Source organism: Sinohyriopsis cumingii, chromosome 14 (genome assembly GCF_028554795.1).
Source record: "Sinohyriopsis cumingii isolate HCF-2022 chromosome 14, ASM2855479v2, whole genome shotgun sequence".
NCBI classification, from domain to species: domain Eukaryota; kingdom Metazoa; phylum Mollusca; class Bivalvia; order Unionida; family Unionidae; genus Sinohyriopsis; species Sinohyriopsis cumingii.
In genome coordinates this window covers 120,996,673-121,007,779 of record NC_142974.1, presented here as the reverse complement: position 1 = coordinate 121,007,779, position 11,107 = coordinate 120,996,673, and the positions used below count along the sequence as shown (strand labels likewise).

At 34.3% G+C, this 11,107-nt stretch overlaps 1 protein-coding gene across 1 annotated transcript in view; it reads left to right on the top strand.

The window, feature by feature from the left end:
• The first annotated feature begins 73 nt into the window (after positions 1 to 73).
• LOC149784723 (phosphatidylinositol 4-kinase beta-like) overlaps positions 74 to 11,107 on the top strand; it is a 48,560-nt gene continuing 37,526 nt past the window's right edge. The window contains exons 1-2 of the mRNA XM_089932751.1: positions 74 to 901; positions 8,796 to 8,913. Of these exons, the coding sequence (XP_089788877.1) occupies positions 88 to 901; positions 8,796 to 8,913 (932 nt within the window). The 5' untranslated portion in view covers positions 74 to 87. The remainder of the gene's footprint in view (positions 902 to 8,795; positions 8,914 to 11,107) is intronic.

The following is an 11,107-nucleotide window of genomic DNA, read 5'->3' as shown; positions in this document are numbered from 1 at the left end:
TATCATACTTTAATATTTTTGCATGTACGTGTCATGCTTCCAACCAGACTTAAGATTTAGAGGAGTGATTGATAACATGCATAGAAAATGGCGGATACACAAAAGGAGGTAAATCTTATCACAAGTCAACCGAAGATGCATAGGATGTTTCCATTTGGAAATGGTAAAATACAAAGTGAGTTAAGTGTTGAAATAAATGGAAACTATCAAACAGACAGGGAACAATGCATTCAGAAGGGAGAATGTACATCAGAACAAATCTCTAATGGAATTGGATCACACAGTCCTACTTCTGAATCTTGTAGTAATTGTGGAGAATTCACTAAAAGTGACTTGCAAAATTCACAGGATAGAGGATGTACTTGCTCCCAAAATGTTACAGATCTTCGTAAAAGGTGTTCTGAAAATGATGAAAATATTCACAATGGATGTTCACAAAATAATGCAGGTGTTCACTCGCTCTCTGTTGATGATGTACATAGAATGTCAGCAGATTCTCTCCCAGCACATCTGCTTGATAGAAGTGTGTCATGCTCAATTTTAGAGAGATTCAGACATGAATTTATGAAGAGGGAATCTTCAAGGTCAAGTGCTCAGACTCAGCATGAAGGCTTGCAAAGGTCAAATGACCAAGGTGGAGGTGAACCCGAAATCTGTGATTCAAGTAAGCAAACAGCATCTAGTCAGTGTGCTGTTGATGACACAATTACAAGTCCCGATGATAACATAGCTCATATAGGAACACATCAGTTACCAAATATAAAATCAAAACGATCGTCAACATCATCAGGGAAACAGTCGTCATGGCTGCTGCGGCTGTTTGAATCAAAACTCTTTAATATGTCTATTGCTGTGTCTTATCTATTCAATTCAAAAGAGCCAGGTGTCCAAACATACCTAGGTAAGTTATTTAGATAGATACTTGGACATATTTAGAATAATGCATGCACATGCCTTACAGTACACACACGCCATTTTTAGTCAAAACTTGTCTCTTAGCCATGTGTAATGGTGGTTTCTGTAATATGTCAGAAGAATCATGATTTTCTAAGAATTTACTAACATGCATGTCCGGTGTATCATTACCAATTTGTGAATTAACTGAGTCTCAAAAACAGATCTTTGTTATGTTTTTATTAAGTACTAAAATATTGAGTGAAGAGTTAAGGAACTGCCTACTTGTATGTACATGCATGTAATGTATCAGTGTTTATGATATCTTTGATATGTGCATATTATGACACACGAATGTCTACAGTGTTTCTTGTAATATGGCATATATTTATTTTCTTTGTTGATATTCTTATGGCACTGACCATGATGGTGATGTATGATGAAATATCGTAAGTCTGATGACCATGATAGTGTTATATGACATCATTATGAATCTGATGACCATGATAGTGTTATATGACATCATTATGAATCTGATGACCATGATAATGTTATATGAAATCATCATAAGTCTGATGACCATGATAGTGTTATATGACATCATTATGAATCTGATGACCATGATAGTGTTATATGACATCATTATGAATCTGATGACCATGATAGTGTTATATGACATCATTATGAATCTGATGACCATGATAGTGTTATATGACATCATTATGAATCTGATGACCATGATAGTGTTATATGAAATCATCATAAGTCTGATGACCATGATAGTGTTATATGACATCATTATGAATCTGATGACCATGATAGTGTTATATGACATCATTATGAATCTGATGACCATGGTAGTGTTGTATGATACCATTATGAATCTGATGATGATGTTCGTGATATATGAGGCCATCATTATGAATCTGATGACAATGATAGTGATATATGATGACATCATTATGAATACAATGACAATGATAGTGTTGTATGATATCATTATGAATCTGATGATGATGTCGGTGATATATGAGGACATCATTATAAATCTGATGACCATGATAGTGATATATGATGACATCATTATGAATCCAATGACCATGATGGTGATATGTGATGATGTCATTATGAATCCAATGACCGTGATGTTGATATATGATGATATCATTAGTTATACATAGGAAGATATGTACCAATGTTTGAAATCCATTGTTTTGTTTAGGTGAATATTTTTAGCACTAATAAAGATTTGGATGTGCAGCCATTATTTACCATGCAGCATCAGATGGAATTTAAGGTTTATTGTTCCATTCCATTGTGTAATATCAACATCCGTTTCAAAATGGGCTCACTTCACAGGTGGCTGTTTTGTTTATTGACATGTACAGGATCTTATAACATCAACATCCATTTGAAACTGTGATGAATTCACTGGTAGCTGTTTTATTAATTGACATCAGCATGATCTTTGCTAAAACCTAATGAAACAGTGCTAAACTTAGCTGATAAAATTTCCACAGGCTAAAACTGCTGTCATTGTTTATCATGACTAACAATAGAGATGCTATTCACGTTATTTTTGGCTGACAGGGATGACCTGTTAGCTTAACTTTTCACTTTAATACAAACCAGTATCTAAGCTGTAAAGCTAACTTTTCACTGGAATACAAACCAGTATCTAAGCTGCAAAGCCTTTAAGACCTCTCTGGTGGCCTAGGTGGTTAGGGCTGGTTCAAACCCCGGCCGATAATACTGAAGACTTATAAAAATGGTACTAGCAGCTGCCTCGCATTGTGCTCAGCATTAAGAGGTTAGTGTTAGGACTGATCGTCCTGGTGTCAGGATAATGTGGCTGGGTGCAACATGATGCCCCAGTGCTAGACATCACTATAAACTGCCTTACTGCAGACATCATAACACTATGACTGAAACAGTTTTAAAAATCCAAATCACACACACAGACACACGCAGACCCTCTAACATCACAATTCTATTTATTGGGCGCATCATCATCTTGATTTGAGTATTGCCCATTGCAAGAGATATGACTGATGCCAGCACATTAATTATAAAATAAATTATAAAGATTTCAATCAGGTCGTGAGATCTACCGAGAAGTCTTTGGCTTTAATTAGATTTGGAACTGCTTTTTATGAAACGTAAGTGGAGATCGTTAACTTGTTTAAAATGGAGGTGTGCTTAGACCAAATAAAAAAATGTATGGTTCTGGTTAATATCCAGCCTTCCCTATAGTTTCCTATAAACCCTATGGGGGGATTGGAAAAAAAAAAAAAAAAATTCTGGGAGAAAGCAATTAGTAATTGAATGAATCCACAATAGAGGTTAAAATCAGTATGCAAATGATGCTTATTTTCAAGTTTTGCTTCATTTAAGTCCATCCCAATCTAATTAAAATCAGATTTCCACTGTCATACATGAAGATCTGACAGTGACTGTGTAGGAGTTATGTTCTGGTAACCTTTGAATTAGCCAATGGAAATGCAGCTCTCAAAATTTTTAAAGTGGAACAAATCGTTTGGCACACATTTGATGTACTTCAGCCACACTGCTCAGTCTCCCAAATGCAAAGATGACTCCATCTGATTAGCTGATAAAATTAGTGGTTATGATAATAACATAGGCTACCAGAACATGAACCCAGCGGTCACTGCCAGATCTTCACATAGGACACGGGAGATCTGATTTAGATAGAATCCACTGGGACCAACTAAAAACGTTTGCACCAACCTAACTATCCTCATGTTTTGTTTTGATTTGCTTTCAGTTTAACTGCAGGACCATACTTATGTTTTTTACTTCACCGTAATAGGATTTCTTTTTTAATGTAATGTTGCCTCATCGAGGCATCAGACCACACTTCAAAACTTTTCCAATGCACATTTTCCAAGTCAGCTTCAGCAGTATGTGATATTTTGTTACACCTTACTGATCAGCTGAACATTGGTGAAAAATAACAGCCACCTTACTGAGATCTTTTTTAGGTTGGCAGGTTTAAAGTTGCTTTTTGATTGGTTGTTTGGCTTATCTGAAAATACAAAGTCTTGACTGTGTTCTTAAATTAGAAATATCACGCTATTACGTGGTGGATCCAGCAGAACCAGCACCCCCCCAACCCATCCGATTTTGCTGTGCCAGGAAAGGTGGTTGTGTCTGTGGGGTTTTTAGTTCATTCCTACCGCAAATGATCTAGACTGACATTTCCAGAATAGTTCAGTCCTGGATTGAAAACTGCATTATCAGCAGAACTGTGTCCTTATTTGAATAATCACCGCCTGAAGGCTTTATACAAATCTCATTAGCCACCTTAGCCACTATTACAGCATTCAAATGTCTGAATTCAGATTTGCGGCTAATGCATATGATGGATTATTTTCTCTTTTTCTCACCAGGAAGTATTTTTGACAAAGATGGCAACTCATTGGTATTGAATTTGGCAAAATGACATCATTAGAAATACAGGTTATTTTCTGCATTTGTAAAAAAAAAAATGACTTTATTAAAAATATAGAATATTTTCTACAAACATTGACAGTACATGTATTAGAAATATTGAACATTGTGTACAAAAATGATATCATTAGAAATATAGAATATTTTCTGCATTTTTTAAAATAATTACTTAGAAATATGGAGTCTTTGCTGCAAATTTTGTATAACAATGACATCGTTAGAAATATGGAGTATTTTTGTGCAAAAATGACATTAAAAATACAGATTATTTTCTATCAGAATTACATCATTTAGAAAGGGCCCCCAAAAGTTCAGTTTACTACCAAGAATTTATTGTAAGCAAAGATTACTGTTTGCAAAGCAAGCAAAAATGCTTCCTTTTAGTGCCAAAAATGCAAGAAATATTGTAGACATTGATGATATCGTAAACATAATATCATCTACACTGTCAGTGAAGTGACTAACATGGGATAATCATACATTTCAGTACTTTCCCAACAGGGCAAATGTTTATTTAAAGACATTTCATCCCCACCCACCCCCGTATAAATATCTAACTTTGTTAACACCGCCCCCATTTAAAAATCCTGGATCCTTACCTAGGCCTTTATGTCAACAGAGGTTTTATTGATCCCAGATCAAACATTGTAAAGTGTTCCAAATCAGAATGCATGTGTGGATCCATGTGTTGAATAATGAATATGGCACACATGTGACAGCCATGCCCAAGTTACATGTTCAGATATGTAGAACTTTTATTTCATATTTTATGCTAGTGTTTGATACTGAAGAACAAACATTATTAAGTGAGTTAAACTGTGTCAGGTTGCAGTATACATGATAACAATTTAGTTTGCATAGGTCCTAATGTGTGAATTATCAGTAAACATGTTCATTTACCTATGGCAGGGAGAGGTGGACCTTTCAGTAATGATTTGACTTAATTTAATGTTTATGATTAGATTTAAGATGCAATGTAAGTCCACTTGTGGTGCAATGTAAGTCCACTTGTAATGGATTAAAATGCAATATAGGTCCACTTTGAAATGGATTAAAATGCAGTGTAAGTCCACTTGTAATGGATTAAAATGCAATTTAGGTCCACTTTGAAATGGATTAAAATGCAGTGTAAGTCCACTTGTAATGGATTAAAATGCAGTGTAAGTCCACTTTAAAATGGATTAAAATGCAGTGTTAAGTCCACTTTAAAATGGATTAAAATGCAGTGTAAGTCAACTTGTAATGGATTAAAATGCAGTGTAAGTCCACTTGTAATGGATTAAAATGCAATATAGGTCCACTTTGAAATGGATTAAAATGCAGTTTAAGTCCACTTGTAATGGATTAAAATGCAGTGTAAGTCCACTTGTAATGGATTAAAATGCAGTGTAAGTCCACATGTAATGGATTAAAATGCAATATAAGTCCACTTTAAAATGGATTAAAATGCAGTACAAGTCCACTTGTAATGGATTAAAATGCAGTGTAAGTCCACTTGTAATGGATTAAAATGCAATATAGGTTCACTTTGAAATGGATTAAAATGCAGTGTAAGTCCACTTGTAATGGATTAAAATGCAATATAGATCCACTTTGAAATGGATTAAAATGCAGTGCAAGTCCACTTTAAAATGAATTAAAATGCAGTGTAAGTCCACTTTAAAATGGATTAAAATGCAGTGTAAGTCAACATGTAATGGATTAAAATGCAGTATAGGTCCACTTTGAAATGGATTAAAATGCAGTGTAAGTCCACTTGTAATGGATTAATATGCAGTGTAAGTCCACTTGTAATGGATTATGGTAAAATGTTAATTCATGTAAAGTTTTATTTACAGATCTAGTTGTAATGAATTATAATACATGTAAATGTTAATATTGATGTGTTTTATTTAGAGATTCACTAGTAATGAATTATAATACATGTAAATGTTAATATTGATGTGTTTTGTTTAGAGATCCACTAGTAATGGATAATAATACAGTGTTAATTTTGATGTAATTAATTTTTACAGAAAGAAGAGATATGCAAAAATACATCAAAATAACAGTACATAAAACGTATCTGCTTTGTATGGTATAATTAATTAGCTACAGGGTACACCAATTTTGAAAATCCATTGTCCCTGGGCAGCTCGCTTTGAAAATTTTGTTGCAAAGTCAGTTTTTTTGGTTGCTTGTTAAAGTAACCTTAGGCAAGATGACAGATTTCTCTGCCTACCAGATCACGTGACTTGACTCCCTGTTTACCTCCGACAAATGTAGTGTATGGGGTAGATATATATTTCAGTTTAAGTGATAATGCATATTAAGAGTCATTTGTATTATTCTTAAAAATGTAAAATTATCAAGTTGCATAAATTATATTGCAGTAGACAATATTTATATTTGTATTTCAAGTTCATGTAGTAATACTCGCATTTTATTTCAGTAAATAATAAAATCAATTTTAAAAATGCTTGAGAATATATTCATGTAAAAGAAAATTGGCTCCCAAAAGTGTTGACGTATTTAGTATGTAATATTATCTTTATTCATTTTATCTGACTTATGTTTATGCTGCCATAGAAGTAAATGAATTAAAAAATATATAACAAAATTGTAAATAATTACTGTTTAGAAATATACTGTTGTGCATAATAATTTTAAAGTTCTAATCCCTTCATGAGATGGAATTTTGATTACTGATGTCTTTTGATGTAAACATGTAACTGCATGCATAACATACTAAGGATAAATATTAGAAACCTTATTTCTGGGACAAACCAAAGACAAAGTGTAAATTTTCAAACTTTAAAAAAAAATGCAATCTAGGTTTCAGTGCATTCAACAGAAGGAAAAAAATACATCATAAAGCCCAAAAGTTAGGTCTCCACCCATATTCAAGACATGTTTATTTTTACATATATATTTTTCAGTTTCTATTTCATTTGTTTTTTTTTCAACAAACTGTAGATGGGCCATGCTTTTCTACATACTTTTATACAAACATTGCCTTTACCTGTGTCTATATTCAGCTGATTGTACATGCAACCATTAGTCTTTATCTGCCCAAGTTTTAGCTTTTCACCGTTATTGATCAAGAAATCTACAAACCATTGCAGCCTAGTGGTAAGAGCATCTGCCTCGGATGCAGGAGGTCGTGGTTCAATCCCCAGCTGAGTCGTACCAAAGACTTACAAAAATGGTACTAACAGCTGCCTCGCTTGGCACTCAGCATTAAGAGGTTAGAGTTAGGACTGGTTGGCCTGGTGTAAGGATAATGTGACTGGGTAGGACATCATGCTACATGTTTGTGGCATGATGCCCCAGTGCTAGACATCACTGTAAACTGCCACACTGCAGACATCATAGTGATATGACTGAAAAATTGTTAAAGCTACGTTAAAAATCCAAATCACACACACAAACCATTGCAAGATTTGTTGGTTAATCAATCAGCATGATTGACAAGTGGTGATAGGTCAGTCAATGCAGTTGCCTATGATTGATGTAATAGATTCAGCAACTTTGTCACATTTGTAAGTATTCCAAATTGTATGCAATGCTTATAGCTCATTATCAAAGCTACTATTGGAAAGTGTCACACAAGTTTGCATATTTATTTAATCGATTTTGAGTTAAGCAAATGAAAGTTAAACAGTTTAATTTTTTGAGGGTGTCTTGATGTCCATCAGCTTTCTGGCATTTGGGCACCCATGACCAGACACTTCTCCATATTTTACATTTTTATCAGTCTGTTTTTCAGTGTTTAGCTGTTAAGAGATAATAGAAATACTGTTATCATTTGTTGGCAAGAGATAAAGATACTGTTATTTGTTGGCAAGAGATAAAGATACTGTTATCATTTGTTGGCAAGAGAAAGATGCTGTTATCATTTGTTGGCAAAAGATAGAAATACTGTTATCATTTTTTTGGCAAGAAATAAAGATACTGTTATCATTTGTAGGAAAGAGATTAAAGATACTGTTATCATTTATTGTTATGGTGAAAAAGGATCACCCCTTTTGGGGTTGGTAGTATTAACTGATAGCTTAATCAGATAATGAATAGATGACACATTTGGATTTGTGTGGCTTCTTACCAATTATGTTGGATAGCAATAGCTCAACAATTTACTAAGGAATTATATTGGGGTAATTTGGGTTCCTTGTGGGTACCCAGAGGGAAAAGTTAATGACGATCAAATGTTTATTGCTGACAATACATATATATATAATGCCATGATAATTTTTAACATGGTCATTTTTGTTAATAGTTTTGGTGGCCCACATGGTCTTTGACATTGGGAAAAATCTGGTGCCTGGCATTCATTTTTAGTTGTACCAGGCTTTGGATGATGGTGAAAAACTTTATGGTATATGATTTTGCTTACAAAAACATGGATGTCTCTTCATCTACATTTCTAATGTTTTTTTATTCTTCTTTAGGAAACAAAATGTTCAGTTTCGATGAGAAAGAAGTTGATTTCTACCTCCCCCAGCTGTTTAATATGTATATACACATGCATGATGTGGCAGAGGCTATTCATCCCTACGTTGTACATAGGTAAGTTTTGTCAAAGTTAACAAGAATGGCACCATATGGCCACTAATGTGCCAAGGTGTCATTAAACACTACTGCATACACTTAGAGAAAGTTACCAACAGAGTTACCTCCCTTATCTGTTGCTTTAAGAGTTTGACTTCCTATCTTCAAAGTCAAGGTCATAGGTTAACTTTTCTAACACACATTCTTTTTCACTTTATAAGTTTAGAGCTGTTGGAGATTATGGAAAGAATCTTGACATGACTTGAATTTAATGCACACATACTCATAAAATGGAGAAAATGTTGAGTTTGATTTTGAGTTCTTGCATCTCTTTGCAGGTACTAAATTGTTCAGTGATGTACAACAAATCATTATTAAAATTCCATAATGTATGCAAGCCCAGCAAAGTAATTTTTAAACATAAAAGATTTTATTTTAGCACTGTAGTCTCTACCATGTGATATAGCATGTAGTCTGATATTTTGTTTAAATATTTACCTACTCTAACACATATTGAACTAGAGAAAGGCCATTGTGTTTTCATGTATAAATAGGACATCTGTTTCATGAATAGCCATTTCATTAGCAACTCCTGAAATATTTCTCCAATATTGTCATCATTTATGTAAAAATCTGCCACATCATCTCATTTATTGACATGCTCTGCTAGTCTTTTTTTATTACAGATGGCAGAACATAGATATTTCTCCACAGTGTCCCTTAAAAAAGAAATGGTTGTCCCTAATATTCTTGTTTAGTCTTTGTGAGGTTGATTGTTTATGAACCATACATAGAGCAAAATATTAAATTTGATGGTGTGTATAAATCAAACCAATTATAGAGAAGAAAAACAATAGGGCTCTGTTACAGATGATGTAAAAATTTTTTCTAAATATTGAAATTGAAAATAAAAGTTAAAATTATTATAGCAGTATTGTAGTGTCTACTCATTCCCAGGCTCATTGATTGCCATATAGGATTGATTGCCATACAGGACTGATTGCTGTATAGGATTGAATACTGTATAGGACTGATTGCCATACAGGACTGATTGCTGTATAGGATTGATTACCATATAGGACTGATTGCCATAGAGGACTGATTGCTGTATAGGATTGATTACCATATAGGACTGATTGCCATACAGGACTGATTGCTGTATAGGATTGATTACCATATAGGATTGATTGCCATACAGGACTGATTGCTGTATAGGATTGATTACCATATAGGACTGATTGCCATATAGGACTGATTGCTGTATAGGATTGATTACCATATAGGACTGATTGCCATACAGGACTGATTGCTGTATAGGATTGATTGCCATACAGGACTGATTGCTGTATAGGATTGATTGCCATACAGGACTGATTGCTGTATAGGATTGATTACCATATAGGACTGATTGCCATACAGGACTGATTGCTGTATGGGATTGATTACCATACAGGACTGATTGCTGTATAGGATTGATTACCATATAGGACTGATTGCCATATAGGACTGATTGCTGTATAGGATTGATTACCATATAGGATTGATTGCCATATAGGTAGTAGGTCCAAAATAAAAATAATTGCTAGTACAGTAGCAATATAATTTTTGCAGGGGTTCAATCATTCCTTAAAAAGTTTGTAAATTTCAAGCTGTCAGCTGTTGTTAATTATGGTAATATAATAGCTGTGAGATAAATTTCAGCTGCTCCAGTGGACTAAGTAGGGGAGTTTGAGGGTTTCAACCCTGACCGAGTCATACCAAAGACTTATAAAAATGGTATTAGTCTCACTTCGCACTCATCATTAGGAAGTTCATGTTAGAACTGGTCAGCTTGGTGTCAGGATAAAGAAACTGGGTGGAACTTGATGCTACATGTATGTGGCATGATGCCTCAGTGCTAAACATCACTATAAAGCTTATGTACTGCAGACATCGTAGTGATATGACTCAAATTGTTAAAGCTACATCTAAAATCTACAATGCATGCATACACACACATGATAAATCTCGTTTCTGTGGTGTCGTTCTTCTTCTTAACAAAATGTCCTTGTCAATGATAATACTGACCGCTCCGGTGGCCTAGTGGTTAGAGCATCCGCCTCAGATGCGGGAGGTCATGGGTTTGATTCCCAGCCGAGTCATATCACAGACTTATAAAAAAATGATACTAACTGCTGCCTTGCTTGGCACTCAGCATTAATAGGCTAGTGTT